This window comes from Penicillium pulvis, assembly GCF_028828015.1.
Source record: "Penicillium pulvis strain IBT 33274 chromosome Unknown contig_1_segment0_segment0, whole genome shotgun sequence".
Classification (NCBI taxonomy): Eukaryota; Fungi; Ascomycota; class Eurotiomycetes; order Eurotiales; family Aspergillaceae; genus Penicillium; species Penicillium pulvis.
The window spans coordinates 1,859,270-1,876,135 of NW_026643074.1; the positions used below are offsets into that span (position 1 = coordinate 1,859,270).

General features: G+C 47.8%; 5 protein-coding genes across 5 annotated transcripts; 3 read left to right on the top strand and 2 right to left on the bottom strand.

The window, feature by feature from the left end:
* Window positions 1–255: 255 nt before the first annotated feature.
* Window positions 256–1,815, top strand: N7503_003646 (sugar porter family MFS transporter; the record flags this gene model as incomplete). Its single annotated transcript, XM_057063193.1, has 3 exons — window positions 256–304; window positions 373–822; window positions 884–1,815. The coding sequence occupies 3 exons, from the start codon at window positions 256–258 to the stop codon at window positions 1,813–1,815; spliced, it is 1,431 nt and encodes a 476-aa protein (XP_056924108.1).
* Window positions 1,816–2,466: 651 nt separating this feature from the next.
* Window positions 2,467–4,313, bottom strand: N7503_003647 (uncharacterized protein; the record flags this gene model as incomplete). Its single annotated transcript, XM_057063194.1, has 3 exons — window positions 2,467–2,823; window positions 2,883–4,075; window positions 4,181–4,313. The coding sequence occupies 3 exons, from the start codon at window positions 4,311–4,313 to the stop codon at window positions 2,467–2,469; spliced, it is 1,683 nt and encodes a 560-aa protein (XP_056924109.1).
* A 430-nt stretch (window positions 4,314–4,743) lies between these two features.
* On the top strand, window positions 4,744–7,406 carry N7503_003648 (uncharacterized protein; the record flags this gene model as incomplete). Its single annotated transcript, XM_057063195.1, has 11 exons — window positions 4,744–4,780; window positions 4,830–4,950; window positions 5,031–5,167; window positions 5,243–5,420; window positions 5,478–5,644; window positions 5,700–5,741; window positions 5,807–6,138; window positions 6,188–6,257; window positions 6,322–7,037; window positions 7,090–7,133; window positions 7,187–7,406. 11 exons carry the CDS (start codon window positions 4,744–4,746, stop codon window positions 7,404–7,406), a joined length of 2,064 nt encoding a protein of 687 aa, XP_056924110.1.
* Window positions 7,407–7,830: 424 nt separating this feature from the next.
* On the bottom strand, window positions 7,831–9,455 carry N7503_003649 (F-box protein; the record flags this gene model as incomplete). Its single annotated transcript, XM_057063196.1, has 3 exons — window positions 7,831–8,222; window positions 8,324–8,635; window positions 8,693–9,455. 3 exons carry the CDS (start codon window positions 9,453–9,455, stop codon window positions 7,831–7,833), a joined length of 1,467 nt encoding a protein of 488 aa, XP_056924111.1.
* Window positions 9,456–11,407: 1,952 nt separating this feature from the next.
* Window positions 11,408–15,535, top strand: N7503_003650 (hybrid sensor histidine kinase/response regulator; the record flags this gene model as incomplete). Its single annotated transcript, XM_057063197.1, has 3 exons — window positions 11,408–11,478; window positions 11,542–15,218; window positions 15,264–15,535. The coding sequence occupies 3 exons, from the start codon at window positions 11,408–11,410 to the stop codon at window positions 15,533–15,535; spliced, it is 4,020 nt and encodes a 1,339-aa protein (XP_056924112.1).
* Between the last annotated feature and the right edge of the window lie 1,331 nt (window positions 15,536–16,866).

Below are 16,866 nucleotides of genomic sequence, written 5' to 3' on the forward strand. Positions count from 1 at the left end.
CTATCATGGTACCACATTCTAGCTTTTCCGCCAAGCAGACAGGCTTTTAGGTTAATGGGCGAGGCCTTAGGTTTGTTGGGGCTGGTCTAGACTAGAGTTCAACCAGACCAGAACTCCACTAGACCTGCCCATAGCGTACGTACCCTGGTATGTATATATGTATGTAATCTCCCCAAATTCGTCTTGAGACATTGTCCATCACCTGAGCACCGATCTTCGTCGTGAGAATTCCAAGGTTACCTACCTGAAGCTAGAATGGCAAAAATCTCAACATTGCTGTCTGCCGTCTTCCTGGCTATTGGAGGTAGGTACCAACCTTGGCATCTTCAATCTATTATACCTTTCGCAAATACTAATGAGCTGTTCGTCCAGGCTTTCTCTTCGGCTATGATAGCGGTATCGTCACTTCCACTATCGGCCAGACCGAATTTATCAAGTATTTTTCAAACCCCAATGACACTGTCACTGGTGGCATCGTTTCCGCATTCCAGGGTGGCGCAATCCTTGGTACCATCATAAACATGTTCACAGGTGATCGGCTAGGCCGTAAGATGTCTGTGTTTACTGGCGCTTGTATCTCATGCTTTGGATGTGCTCTGCAAGCTGGCTCTGTCAACATGACTATGCTCATCATTGGTCGATTTATTGCTGGTGCGGCGGTTGGTATGCTCACCTCTGTCGTACCAATGTATGCCGGTGAGATGGCTGAGTCTTCGACTCGTGGCATGATGTCCGGTCTGTTACAGTGGATGCTGAGCTGGGGATACCTGGTCGCTCAGTGGCTTGGGTACGGTCTGTCATTCACTGAAACTTCTGTTCAATGTAAGCCAATTTCTTGAAGGATGGGATGTTGAGGTGGGCTAATCAAAGTTCAACTTTCAAGGGCGCTTTCCACTCGCTTTTCAGTGTATCCCCGGTCTAATCCTTGCTACTGGCGTGTGGTTCCTTAACGAATCTCCCCGCTGGCTTATGGAGAAGGATCGTCACGACGAGGCTCTTGCCACACTGCAAAGGCTCCATGGAGATGGAACCCCGGAGAAGGAACAATATATTGAGCTTGAGTTCCAAGAAATTCGTGAAGCTATCGATGCTGAGCGTGCGTCGACAAAGATTACATGGACCTCGATTCTCACTAAACCTTCTTGGCGCCGTCGTCTCATCCTGGGATGTGCTGTCCAAGCCTTTGGTCCTTTGTCTGGCATTAATGTCATTAACTACTACGGCACACGCATCTACGCATCCCTGGGAATTGATACAAAGACCTCACTTATGATCATCGGTATCTCCGGAGCTCTGTCGATTGTATACTGTACCGGTGGTCTCTGGGCCCTGGAGCGAGTTGGTCGTATCAAGCCTCTTATCATTGGATCAGCTGGAATGGCTCTTGCTTTGGTTTGCAATGCCGCTATGTCCCAGCACTATGATGAGAGTAATGGCAATGAGCTCCGTGCAATGGTGGCCATGAACTTTGTTTTCAGCTTCTTCTACACTTTTATTGGTATTATCTCATGGGTATATCCCGCTGAGATTTTCCCAGTAGACATTCGAAACCAAGGCAACTCGGTCACCACCTTCACAAATTGGACCATCAACCTGATTTTTGCCCAATTCTCGCCAACAGCATTATCCAACATTGGATTCCGCTACTTTTACGTTTTCTTCGTATTCAACATAATCGCCATGATTTGCTATATCCTCTTCTTCCCGGAGACCAAAGGCAAGACCTTGGAACAGATGGATTTGCTGTTTGGTGACGCCAACGTGGTACCTTCTTCTATTGAAAAGGTCGGCGCGGAAGTGGAACATGCAGAGTGAAGAAGTGATGAAATTACCTGTTTTCCTAGGCCAATGAAAGAACCCAAGTGTGTGGGCCTGCTGCTCGTTGAATAAGAAAATTTTCCCAGATTTGAGAGTAGTAACGTTATTAAGTACATACCCAGGTACCTCCTTACTCATATGAGGCTACCCTAAAGTTTCAAAGTGATCAATTTATTCCCTTTCAACTGTCCTTGAACATTGCTGAATGTGGAAGATAAGCGTATCGGCCCGGCGGCCCGTTGAGATAGTCCAATAGTGCGCACGCCCGCCCCTCCTGGGTCCACCCGGCGGGATGGATCACGATCTGAAAATTCATCTGTGTGCCATTCACTTGACTGCCAAAATTTTCCTAATCATGCATTCTCACTTTATGTTGCTGCAAGCCCCCCCAGAAAATTTCCAACAACAAGTGGTTCTAAATATGAAAGAGACTATGTCCTTTCTCGACGATTTAACGCTTCGATATAAAACAATGAAGACGATGAGATGTGGTCTACCACGTTGGAGTCAGAAAGCGCCCTAGATGCTGAGGCGTCAAAAAGTTCCCAATTATTCAAACATTATAAGTCGATAGGTATATACGGAGCAAGTCCAGCTATTGATTTATTACGGCCTTCGGGCCCCCATTGCCAGTCCACTCAGCGTCACTCAGCAGCTATGACTGACTTGCCCCTCATCAGGGAACCGAATCTCCCGGTCGCGGCGAACGGGGCCGGAATTTAATGCCCCGTAATTGACCGCAACTTGGCTGGGGAGAATTGGCGTACTTGCCTCCGTGTGAGGATGACGAGGGTTTGACGGGCCCGATATGGCGGTGGTGCGCTGATAACGCCGAGACTCCTCATCGCTTGGCTCTCCGACAAGGTACTTGCCCAGCACCGGGATCCTGCGCAAAGATTCCGCCGAGCGCGGCTCATCACTCAGGGTCTCACTCAGTACCCGGCTAAAGGTTCGAGGCGCGAGGTATCCCATCTTTCCCAGCGGGATACTGAGTCCGTGAACAACCTTATGCAGCATTACATGTCAAATCTCCGAGTAAAGAGGGTATGAACAGGCCGACTTACAATGCTACAGACTGCGAGGAACCAGACGACAACCCGAATGGTTTCACCAAGGTCCTTAACGTCGCTTCGAGGAACACCGTCCCCGTCACTCAAATGTTGCTCGATGAATTCCATGCTGACAAATAGGTAAAAGATGGCAGAGACGCCAATGGGTCCAAAGAATCCTACAAAGATGGCCTGCCTGACTTCTTTGATCTGGTGGATCCATCTATGCATGCCAAATACCCAGGGCAGACGTCGCAGGAGGAGGACTAGAGCACCAAGGATGAGGAGGCGCCGGGTCGAGATGATAGAGTTATCACTGAAGTGGTCCCAAGGTATGTAAGTGCCGTACCACAAAAAGATAGAGACGTTGAGGAGCATGTCGATTGTTGGCTGAAGAGAGTCATCTTTGGTCTGCAGTCGGAACCAGTCATCCCACGTAAATGTGTTGCCTGCGATGAAGCAGGCGAGGACATCGTCGGTACCAATAAGGCCGCACGTACCCAGCACAAACAGAGCGAGGGCAATAGCAAATACGAGAAAGCTCTCACGGTCGATGTAGTTGCGCTGCTCTGCCCAGTACAGTAGCCTCTTGCCCACCCAGCCCACCACGGCGCCGTACAGGATACTGAGGATGATGGTGTATCCCCAGGTGAAGACAAACCAGAGGCCCATAGCATCACCGGTACCGCCAGATGTTGCGCCCGAGCCCACATACTTGATAAGATAAAGGGCAAAAAAAAGAAACGGGTAGCCGAGCCCATCATTAGTGCCAGACTCGGCAATGATAAGGTGCTGGAGATCCTTGGGAATATTATTGTCGGCAAACTTGCCCTTGACAATAACGGCGGAGAGCACAGGATCAGTGGGCGTTACACATGCACCGACGGCGAGTGCGTGCAGGAAGCTGGGCGTCCTGGCAAAGACCCAGACGAGCAGGCTTGTGGCGATCCACATGGCCGTCATGCCCGGGCCCACAAGCAGCAGAATGGATCTCCATTCCTTCTGTAGATATTTTCTGGGGAGCTGCACACCGGCAAGGACCAGCTGAATGCCTAGAACCAGCCGGGAGAAGTTTAGCGTCATGGCATTTAGGTTGTCGCGGCACTCGACAGCCGAGACACCTTTGTGGTTGCACATGGCGTAGTCCCTGGGACGGATAAATTGTGCTCCATTTGGTCCAAGTGCAACCCCCACCAAGAGCGAAATGACTATGTTTGCTCACGAGTCAGTGGTTTTGGTGTTCTATACATGCTGCGACACCTCGGCCACCCTGGGAAGAGCAAGCGGCGTCTCCCCGCGCCCGAGGAACTCACGAGCTTCAGAAACATAAAAATTCTCCTTTAAAAGATACGATACAAGGCCAAAGAGAGAGATAAAACCGCCCAGTACGGCGACTATAATATTGAAGTTGGAGAGCTGGAGCGGGACCGCCCAAATATCGTGCATCGTGCTGATGGGATGAGGCGTGAGCAGGAGATGCCAACGAGAGAGAAAGTCCGCGAGGTAGAGAACATGACTCTTTTTGTCACGAGTGAAGATGACGACAAATAGTTGATGATTGGCAAAGCGGGCAGAGGCGGTGCAGCGGTCACGCACGGATGCAAAGCAAAAGGAGCGAAAGGACAATAGCTTCGTAGATAAGGGGTTTAATCAGTAAAGCGGAGCTCCATGCGTGAAACCTTAAAATACTTCTCTGTCATCTTTAGAATTTGCCGCTTTGCAAAATCTGATTGGCAGAAAACTCATAGTACTCAACGGGTGATTGGTTGCCGTAAATCCCGCAGTGTGAGGCATTTTGTTGCCACCAACCGTTGTCAGCTTGACATGCCAGTGGGAGTTTCTCTCATTCTACATACTCCAGGCCCGTCCCGACGCCATGTGGAAGCCGCCGGTAGACTTCCTTACTTTGCATTGTGGGTTAATTTTCAATTGCGAGTCTCTCTGTCCTAACGAGCTTCATAGATGCCTGGATCATCACTCTGAGTGTATTAAGTTTGGCGATTATCTATCCATATGGAAATCTCCGAGCGGTCGATGCCTACTTCTTCGGTGCGAGCGCGTCGACTGAGTCGGGACTGAACACGTCAGTTGTTTCTTCCCACCTCTCCCACCGCTCTTGAAGCAAGACCAGTTCTTCTGACAAGGAAACTTTTCGACGTCCAGAATTGATGTCAAAGCTTTGAAGACCTACCAGCAGGTCTATATTTATCTTATTCCTATCCTCGGGAATTTCGGATTCATCAACATCATCGTGGTCATAGTCCGGCTGCGCTGGTTCAAGAAACGCCTGCAGGAGATTGGTATGATGGCTCTTCTTTTTGTACAAGGCTAGCGTTTAGACCGCCCACATGCTGATATATCTTGTTAATCATCAGCGCCGCACATTCTAAGACCACAGCTATCGGCTGAACAAGACACTGAGGCTCAGCTACGAGCAGAGAGAGACTCGGAAGATGTCTCAGATGTTGCCAGTCTACAGGAAATTCAGTACAAAAGATCGGCCGAGAAGAACGATGAGGCTGAAGTCAATGAGGGGCCAGAAATTTTCTCAAAGTTGGTCGCACTACAAAATCATACGCACCCCCTTTGATCGAAGACTAATCTATATAGCGACTCTCCCGATCAATCACTAGAGCCAGACGCGGATACTGATACAAAGAATCCTACGCCAGACTTTGCTCCGCGCCGACAAACTATTCAGTTCATTGATAATGACCAGGAATCATCGATCAGGGATAAAGCCCTTTATATTCCCCCACCATGGAGACGCGATAGAGGTACGTTGGACTATTGACCTTGTGGTAACTTTCCGAGCTGATGAATATCTACCAGGTGGTTCATTCGTTGAAGTTGATGGGAATACCGCTGATGATGGTAAGCTGGTCCACCTCTCATCTTCACTTCTTGGCAATCATATTCTAATATGCGGGCAATTAAAGCCAAATCCGTGGCTTCCACCTACATCGACCAAGAGCGTATTGAACAAGGCCTTCGTCGTCGGCAAACTGCAGTGAGCATCTACTCTGCTACAACACGGCCCCTCGAGCAGGCTGCTTCCATGATGTTTAGAGTTGGTGGGTCCTCGGGCCCCAGGCGTAGCCAAAGCTCTCCATCAAGAAAGAAAAGCAAATTCAAGCAGCTCGCTTTGCCGAATATTTCTTCCCAAGCTACGCAGAGCCGGAACTCCCAGTTTCACCACCTGACTGCCGAGGACCGCGAGAGGTTAGGTGGCATCGAATATCGCAGTTTAAAGCTGCTGCTAAAGATTGCGGTCGGTTATTTCTTTGGTCTGCATCTTTTTGGGGCGATTTGCCTTGTAGGATGGATTCAGCATGCCGATCCGAAATATCGGGCTTACCTTGCAGAGTGTGGCCAAGGCAATGTATGGTGGTGAGTGAAGCATTCAACAGATTCAAAATCGACAGCTAATTTTGTTTTTTTTTTCTGGTGTTAGGGGGGTTCTATACTGCTCAAACGATGGTTGACAACCTCGGCTTTACACTCACACCAGACTCAATGGTTTCCTTCCAAGACGCGACGTTCCCACTGATCGTTACGAGTTTCCTTACTTTTGCTGGAAACACCTGCTATCCATGTCTTCTCCGGCTGATTATTTGGATCATGTTTAAGCTCTGCCCGCAAAATTCGTCAATGAAGGAAACTCTCAACTTCCTCCTCGACCATCCACGACGGTGCTTTACACTACTCTTTCCAAGCCGACCGACATGGATCCTGTTTGGTATCTTGTTCGTTATGAATACCATCGACGTGATATTCATTATCGTTCTTGATTTGCACAACCCTGCTGTTAACAACCTGGCGGCTGGTCCGCGGGTGCTTGCTGCTATCTTCCAAGCAGCATCGGCTCGTCATACAGGAGCAGCCACGTTCAACTTGGCTAATGTCAATCCAGCAGTCCAGTTCAGCTTGGTTGTCATGATGTACATTGCCGTCTTCCCGATTGCTATCAGTGTTAGGGCTTCCAACGTTTATGAGGAGAGAACTCTTGGAGTTTATAGCCCAGAAGCTGCCGCTGATGAAACGAACGGCCGATCCTACATCATCGCTCACATACAGAACCAGTTGAGCTTTGACTTGTGGTACATTTTCCTTGGTTGTTTCTGCATCTGTATTGCCGAGTCTGGTAAAATTGCAGATACAAATATCCCAGTGAGTACTTGGTTTGATCTTCCGGGTTCAAAATTTGGCTAACGCTGTCCAGGCATTTTCTGTTTTCTCCGTTCTATTTGAAGTAGTATCGGCCTAGTAAGTGCTTTCGGAGAACCACGACTCCTTGCAAGTGACTAACTCTTTTGAAGTGCCAATGTTGGTCTCAGTCTTGGGTATCCGACTGTCGATACATCCCTCTGTGGGCAGTTCAATACCTTTAGCAAACTCGTCATTTGCTTCATGATGATTCGAGGCCGTCACCGTGGATTGCCGTATCAAATCGATCGTGCCATTACTCTCCCCGGGGAACACCTTATCGATCATCATAGAGATGACGACACGCCGCAAGAAAGAGAGTTATCGGAATAACCTTGTATCTGCTCTGCTTTTTGCATGCATACCTGCACATAAATATCCCCTAGTCTCATACACTCTGTTTCTCATTGATATTGCATACGAACTCTAGCCACAAGGAAATGAATATAGATATATTTGGTAATGCCGAATAAATTCCCTTCCCACGGGATTCATGTTGGTTATAAGTCATGTTCATGTGGACCTTCTGAACTCTCTAGTGGGAGGCAGTACGTAGGGCACATTTGTTATAGACCTAAGCGCAGCTTCGCCTCCAAGTGCTGTCCTTACCAATTTAGCTGTAGCTCACACCCCCAGTTGCATGACGCTAAAGCGGCGCTTCTCAATGTCCTGCCTGGGCCACAGCGCTGCATGACATGTGCGACTCTCGGAATCCGGAGTACTTCACTTCAGTATTTCACAATGCTCTGAGATTCAGCTACATGTTGCTCCAGTCCTCAATAGTCGTCTTAATCAACTTTGAAGGCAACTTCGCATCTAGCTCCGCTAATGAACATTTCCACGCATTCGCGACGCGTTGATCCGGACGATAGAGAGAGTAAAGCTGCCACTCTGCCTTCCCAGACGACGCATGGGGCTTAAATTCAAATTTAAAGTTCGGGTTATGTGAAAGACAATATTGCATGTACCTCAAACGGGGCATCAGACGAGCTGCATGGCCTAGGGAAATAAGGGTTCGGTGAAAATGCTCGCGATCAAAAATCGGCCGCGAAATAAAGCCTTCTTCATAGTCACAGATGATTCTCTCCCAGTCTTCGACCTCGTCGATTTCGCTTTGGTCCTCGGGGGTTGGATGTACAATCCACAGGCCTATATAATGGAATCATCAATAAAATGAACCAGATGATAGCTCTTGCCTACATGCTAACTCAATTGCAACTGAGCAGTCGATGGTAGATCGATGAACGCACCTGAGGGAAGTCTTGAAGGTACCCTAGTCAGCTCCACCACTTCCAATAAAGGCCAGTAGAGAGATCGAGAAGTCGGCAATGGATGGCTTTTTGTATCTAGAGGAAACAGGAAATCTGGCGTGAGCGATAGCTGGTCAATCTTCAATTCTCTAAGTGATAGACTCAAATTCAGAATGTTCTGCGAAAGAAAGTCGGTATCTGAAAGCAGAACATTTAACCCGTTCATCATTTCCTTCCAAGGGCACTCCATTTGATTGAAGAGATTGAATGCCCTTAGGCTACGTGGCATCGTCAAAAGACCGTCGGCCAAAGCTATCGGAATATCAGCGTTTCGGCTCTTCAATGTAATATCAATAGGTATTCTCTAACCTTGACGCCTTGCTTGAATATATTCAATGTGATCCGGGCGGATATACTCATCGAGATCCAGCATCATCTCAGTAAGAGTACTACAGCACTGAGCAATTTGCATGGCCGATCCGGCCCAAATTTGATGAAAAGGGGGACCATCACGAAAGCAAAGACGGCTGATGCACGCGACATCCGGGAGAAGGGAAGCCCCGTGGTCTATAAATTGTGCACGATATACAGGAACTGACTTCCTTCTTCCCTTTTTATAGTCGTAGCGGTATTCGCCTGCGGTGTCCCAATCATATGTGTGAGGCTCCTTTCCGGCTTCGCGACCCAGCAGCGCCAACTCAACCGAAAGGCGCAAATTGGAATCCCAATGTTTGAAAGTATTGAAGAGATCCAATATTCCGGACTGAAATGCAAGATCATTATCATAACGGATAATGTTCTCGAGGCTGTATGCTTTCTCCTTGCGAGTTTGCCAATCCGGGAGGTCAAGAGGAACCACAATGTGGTAGCTCAAATGTCGGATCAGGGCCCGCCGAGTCAGCCCTTTACCAGAGGTCACGTTCTGAAAGTGACTCAACGACATTGACCGCTCACAGTCATCTTTGCTGACACCATCGGCACTTATCACGTGGATTGGTTGGGAGTAAATGAAGGGCTCAAAGGCGACCTGCCATTCACGGCATACTCGAGTGCAAGGGACCAAAGAGGCTTCTGAGTCCTGCAGATTAGTCGCGATCAAATGCAATATTTCCTGGGGAAGATGTGTCCCCATTATGGAATTTGGGAGACAACCTTGAGTGCGCCTGGGGTAAGTGGTGAGAAATTGATAGGTAAGCAAAGGAATACAAATGATGTTCACGTGTGGATTTGCCAAGATCACACTAGTAAGTTCGGCTATCGTTGTGATTCAAACAGGCACCGGGCTTCCAAGGGTTCGCCCCTGTGATCTAGAACAAGTGATTCGAGTCCACAGTCTTTGGTCCACAAGCCGTCAATATGTCTACTAGAGGCCTGCATGGCTGAGTTACCACAAATGGCTCTGTGCTTTGAGTTAGACTCAACTCGGTTCAAAAATTTTGGTAGCTCAAGAACACTCGCCAGATTCCGCGACGGGCACGGCGCACTACCCCTGAGTATAGACCTCAATGTGCTGTGGGGTAAATGTATCGAGAAGGGTTCGGGATTATTAGGGCAAACAAATTGACGCGGGGTAGTTTCAGTTGGGTCTCCCGGAGGAACTGATTCAGTCAGGGTCACATTCTCCCTGTAGCAGGCCTACTAGTCTCACAAGATGGGCGCCTAGGGTCTAAGTTAATCCTGATTTCCCGGTTAGTTTGGCCTCCATCGCTCAAAGTTGTTTGGCTCTTTTACCAGGACCTTTCATTCCCGTTCTAATTTTTTCCGTTTTTGTCCTTTGATTAAGTTCTGATTTCGAGAATGATTTCGTGTCACTACTCACTTTTCTTCTTCGACATAGCACGATGAGGCCAATTCTGCTGTTCCTTGCTTGTTGCCTTCTTTACCCCCGAATTGTCTCCGCAGAGGCAAGTTTGACGTACAATGTATCTCTTCCATTCCGACCAAGCAATGTGACAGGACTTAGTGATGCCTACTTTTGGGTTGGATCGTATGTTCAAGTTCATTTACTATCTCACCGTTACTAGTTGGTTGTAGATATTACAATGCCACAACAAAGATAGAGTTCACACCGGAAATCGGATCGACCACCAACACATCAGTATGCTCAAAATCTTCAAGGTCAAACATACACTGCGGAATTCCAATCCTTCTTCGCTATAACCGAAAGAGGCGGTGATCGGCCCCGCCAGGTACACCGACCTTGTTTAGGTTTAGAGAAACATATAAAGCAGTAGCTTATGGCCCTTTGATCGGTCTACTATGGCTTTTGTATCCCTTATATTATAATACTAAAGAAAATTCCTCGAAGGGTGTAATTGCTGGATATAGTCGATATGTGATCAATTAGATTAGGTCGATCAGTATCGGTTCTTCTTCGTATAGACAAGGGCTGCGTAGAAAAGGTGTGGTATAACATGTGTGAGGAGCACAGGTGTATTGTTAATGATTAGGCGATACATAGGACGAAAAGCAAGGGTGAGAGCGGGTGAGAAATTACCCTTACGCGAGGGGCCGAGGGCCCTGTTCTCGTCGGCGTAAACAACATTCTTCCTTCACGTACATCTGGAATGTCAATATGAAGAGCCCGTAGGCAGTTTGCTATCTTTAGTGTAAGTGTTGCAGATTGACTAGACCTAGATAAGTCGAGATTTACCTGTGAGCCTTCTTGGAGATAGGCTACTCGGCGAATAGATATGCTCATGCTTTGAAAGAGCTAGGTTTGGCGTCTCATCCCAGTGCGACCACTTGGTATTGGCCGTCAAGATTCTCAGTTCTTCGTGGAGGTCACTTTGAATGTCCCCAGGGGCATGGACGTGGTAGATGTGTTAAAACCATATTGAACACATCTAAATCATAATGTTATCGAATTTGAAAAGATAAGGTAAGCGGTCTGCAAAGCGGAGTGGAAAGCGGAGTAGCTAGCACTTCCCACATTAGGACTAGCGCGCGTTTTGCATTATTCCCCGTCCATCAATACATGCCGCCTCGAACTTTTGGATCAGTCTAGACTTTTTCCTTCGTCAATCACTTGAGCCAAAAGACCATGAGAAACCCCACCACGAACGCACTGTACATGCTCATTTGATGGCGTCGTCAAAACCAGTGCAAAATGAATCGCCAAAGTTCAAAATAGCACAGGAGAGAGAACTTTACAAGTATGTGAGGGTTTCATCTCCCCGACTGCCAGACTGCTAACTGAAACCCCATTTTGATAAAAGGTATCTAAGAGTCGATACTGGAGACTTTCAACCTGGCCCAACTTGCCCCAAAACAAACCCCGAGGATGTCCAGAGTCATAATTCTGCCTACGTTCCCCGCTCATCGCCAGATACCGCTTTGACGGCCTTCGCTCAGTTGGGAGTTTTGAGATTGAAGGCTCAACGTGCTTTGATTTCACTCTTTGGACGAGATCAAAATTATGTCCTTGCAGAAGCCACCCAAAGCCTCAGTCTCCAGGATCACACAGTGGAGAATGTCCGAGATTCCTTGTGGTTGGGCCGCTGCGTTGTTCCCAAGGAAGATGGGATATGTCAACAGGTCGCTTCACTACCGCAAATGACACCAGGGGAAGACGAACATGTGGTGGACGGAAATATATATCTGGTACCTGATTTGCGCGAGGATGGGCGATTCAGAGAATTGAACATGGTCAGCGGCTCTCCCAAAGCGAGGTTTTATGCAGGTACCCCCATCATCAGCTCCAAAGGCATTACGATCGGATCCTATTGCATTATCGATGACAAGCCACGCTCTGGATTAGACGCCCCTTCGATCAAGTTCCTACAGGATATGGCATCAACTGTCATGACCCACTTGGACATGGCTCGTTACAAAGCAGAACATCATCGTGCAGAGAGAATGATTGTGGGTTTCGGAAGTTTCGTGGAAGGTAAAGCGACGCTTCGCAATGAGTGGGTACAGGCCACTGGACTACGCCTGAATGAACAACCTAACGACGAAGGCCATATCAATGTACAGCAGCAAACTGCACAAAGCAGATCTGGTTTGCTCACAACTGTCTACACCGGCCTGTCGTCACCACCGCTGGAGTCACAAGCAACTTCACAAAAGATTTCTGAGCGATACGCATCCTCCGATTTGCATACTAGGCCACCACCGGCCTTTCCCTCAAGACCGTCTCCCTCGCCGTTAACAGGCCAGTCTGACAAGAGCTCAGAAGCCAGTGTCAATCAGTTCTCCAATTCCAACAAGGGCGAAACAGAGACTAGTTTCTCTGTCCGAAGTACGGCATCGACTGCGAATCTACAAGAGGACATGCTATCCACTGGAGTTCGAGAGGTCTTTTCCCGAGCGGCTAATATTATACGAGAATCGATAGAGGTCCAAGGCGTTGCTTTTTTCGATGCAAGCATCGGGTCTTATGGTGGTCTTATCAGCGATACGAAGCTAAAGGGACCGGGCTCAAATAGTGGTAGCTCGGAAAGCTCCTTGGGTAACAGCGACGATAGCGCCGGGACTGATTCCCAGGGAAGCTCTACTCCATCAGCCGGGAAAGACACTACCCCAGAGAACACGACCGTATGTGAAATCCTAGGCTTCTCCACTTCGGCTGCATCCAGTATCAACAATGAATCGAAAGGCAGACTTATTCTTCGGGAAGCATTGTTGAAGGCTCTTCTGCGGCGTTATCCGAAGGGGAAGATTTTCAATTTCAGCGAAGAGGGGTCGTTGTCCTCGGATGAAAGCAGTGATGGACCCTGGAAAACTTCGGTGAAAGATGAGGGTCCAAACTCAGATGCCCCTGACCTTACCGGTGGAAGAGAAAGAAAAACCCAGAAAATGACGCGCAGTGCCATGCTCAAAGTAGATGGAGATGTTCTTATTCAACTTGTTCCGGGCGCTCGCAGTATTGCCCTCCTGCCGATGTGGGATTCACACCGAGCTCGGTGGTTTTCCGGCGCTCTGGTATGGACGAACACGCCTCAGCGCGTCTTCTCATCAGAAACTGAGCTCACGTATCTGTCGGCCTTTGGAAATAGTATCATGGCGGAGGTGCATCGTTTGGATGTCGAGATGTCAGAAAAGGCAAAAGCAAATCTCGTTAGCAGCATCTCGCATGAGTTACGAAGCCCTCTCCATGGTATTCTTGGCACATCAGAAATCCTTCGGGACACGGCGATGAGTGCACTTCAGCATGGACTGGTGCACACTATTGAATCATGTGGGCGAACATTGTTGGATACAATCAACCATTTGCTGGACTTTTCGAAAATCAACAATTTTCGGAAGGTAGGAGCCAACAACACCATCCACAAACGCAAAAGCCCATTAAGACGAAACAAAAACACCGATTCATCATCTCACAGTATGAAGCCTTCGCGGCGGACTCGGCATAGGGGGATGATTAGTCTCAAGTCTAATATCCATCTGGATGCTGTTCTGGAAGAGGTAATAGAAAGCATTTTTGCCGGTCACAGTTTCTATCACAGTCCACAAACTTCACTCGCCACGGATCGTCCAAATCACGTGGCACTCGATATCTTGGGGCCCTTCCAGAAAGCGAATCAAGTCAGTATCATCCTGGATATCGACGAAGCCGTCGAATGGAAGTTTTTTACGCAAATAGGCGCCTGGCGTCGCATCATGATGAACATTTTCGGCAATGCTTTGAAGTACACCCAAACTGGATTTATATACGTTAAGCTAACGGCATCGCCTGTTACTGCTTCCAACAACGCCGTTCAGGGAGGACCTACTGATTTCCAAGTAACCCTGACGGTCAAGGACACGGGTCAGGGTATGAGCATGGAGTATTTGCAAAATAATTTATTCACTCCCTTCACTCAAGAAGACTCGCTTGCCCCTGGCAACGGGCTCGGGATGAGCATTGTTCACCAGGCGGTTCGTTCCATGGGTGGTCATGTCGAAGTCAGTTCGCTCCGGGGCCGCGGTACTGAAGTCTCAGTCGGAGTCACACTGACTCATGTGCCCATTGCAAACACCAAATTCAGTTCCTCTGAGCCCGAGCCCATTTTGAAGGTCAAGCACGTTACACGTGGCGCCACTGTGGGACTCCTGGAGCTAGGATCACCTGACATGTCCGAGCGTGATACAATCCTGCGCACTTCGTTGGAGAACTTGTGCGAGAACTGGTTTGAGATGAGTGTTTGTACAGTGTCTCCATTGGACGACGCTATCCCCTCGTGTAACTTTTACGTTGCAGTGCAGACGGATACCAATCCTGTGAATACGTGGGAATCGTGGCTGTCCAAAACCCAGAATTATCCACACAGCGATGGTGAAAGCCAGAGAATACCGATTGTAGTGATTTGTCGGTCGCCCGAGGCAGCACATCTCATGTTTGTTGCAGCAAGCCGATCAAACCACAAGGCTATTGTCGAATTCATCAGTCAGCCCTGTGGCCCGCGCAAGTTAGCCAAGGCATTAAACATATGCATCAGGCGACAGCAATGTGGGGGCCCTCTAGTTGGAGGTGAATCTAGAGTGGATCAATTTCCAAGGATCAACGACTACCAGTTGACGGGTTCCCCTCTAGTTTCTCCAAAAGATGTTGAAGTACGAAGCACAGAGGATGATATCGTTTTCCAAAATCATAACGCTGAAGCAGGAAGTAGGGCGTTAGGTGATGCATATTTTGGTTCGGACGGAAGGGAAGCCTCGCGACAACCCAAGGTCACTACTATATCACGTAACGACAGTGATGCCTTTACTCTCCCGATTCGAGAGAGCTTACCCAGCATGGATGAGGAATCGACGTTGACTGTGTTGTTGGTTGAAGATAATGATATCAATTTGCAGATATTGATTGCACATATGAAAAAAGAACGATTTCAGTATGCGACCGCTCGCAATGGGTTGGAGGCGTTGAACACCTTCAAAGCCCATCCTACACAGTTCGGAGTGATTCTGATGGGTATGTCTGGTTTTTGATTATCAAGTATTATTCTAACGAGCACAGATATCTCCATGCCAATAATGGATGGGTTCGAATCTACTCGGCTTATTCGAAAGTTCGAGGACGAGTATCAGAAGACGCTCGATGCGTCATCGACAGAACTTTTCAGACCTGCGACCATTGTCGCCCTGACCGGCCTTGCAAGTGCCAGTGCTCAAAATGAAGCTTATGGGTCGGGAATGGACCTATTTTTGACGAAACCGATCCGACGAAAAGAGTTGCTCACAGCGCTAAACGGGAGAATTCCAGATACAAAGCCTCCCTTGGTAAGATGATAATAATGATAATAATGATAATAATGATGGGGTATATACACGAGCTCAGTCTTACCTCTGTTGTCATTCTTTTCAATAATATCCTATGGGTTGGGAATGGTTATCCTTTTGACAAGCCCGATCTGACGAAAAGAGTTGTACACGGCACTAATTGGAAGATTTCCAGATACAAAGCCTCTCTTGGTAAGATGGCAATAATGATGGAGTATATACACGAACTCAGTCTTAATTTTGTTGTCTTTGTGTTCAATTCTACCCTGTTCAAAATTAAACGAAGCCATCTTTCATCACGCACGATGGATTTTGTGCTTTCATTCTTCGCGCCCAGAGTAATATTGATGGTGGCTCAAAGTTCTATCAGGTTCAGCTCGAAAGCATAAGCACAATACTCTGTATTCAGCAATATCAAATAAAAATACTAATTTCTAAATCATTTCCCTGCCGTATTCCAACCTGCCGTAGCCGATTTATAATAGAGTCATACATTACCTCTTGCTGAGAATAGTTATTCCAGATTTGTCGAACATAAATATGACGTATAATTTTGTAAGGTACACAAAATGTCTATACCATGGTCGTCGACTGACCCAGGCCGCGAATTTACTCAATACGGGCTAAGAATAAGATTCCTTACTGTTCTTCCTTTGAGACGTGGTACAAAGCCATTGCGTTACTACGCCTCAAATTGCCGATAACGTAGTCATAGCGAAGGTACTATCATAATTCTGCGTCAATTCGCGACACGTCGGAGAAGTCTATCTCTCGTCTTTGATTCAAGGCTTCATTCCTAGAAGCTAGCGAGTCCTGATTTGGAGGACAACATACCCTATATAACCGGACACGTACTCAAAGTAGTAAACCCTATCAGGGCTAGTCATAAGTACAGTGCTTGTCGACCTAGCCCAATTAGATAGGGAGGTAAATGGTCTAGCTAATGGTGAGTAGGAAAGGTTTATAAATCCACTAAAGTACCTCATTGGCTGCTTAGTAGCCCCCTAACTATCCTTATAGCTATTTATTAGTAGCCTCCATACAGGCGGCACCCTCCCGACTACTAGCCGTAGATGAGCCCCACGCCGGTTAGTCAGTAGTATGGTGGGTGACCGTATGCGAATCCTGACTGTTGTATGTTTTTGTTTTTAATTCCTGTTCTCATTTGATTCCTTGGCGAAACCCCTCTTGCCGCCCTGAGTTTCAGCCTCGTCCAGCCTCGTTCAGCCCCCACTCGGCCCTTATTCACCTGACTGCTCTGGAACACAACCCACCGCGTGCCCATCAACTTATTTAAAGTAACAGTCACAAGAGCAAAAAATACCCACGAGTAATCGCAG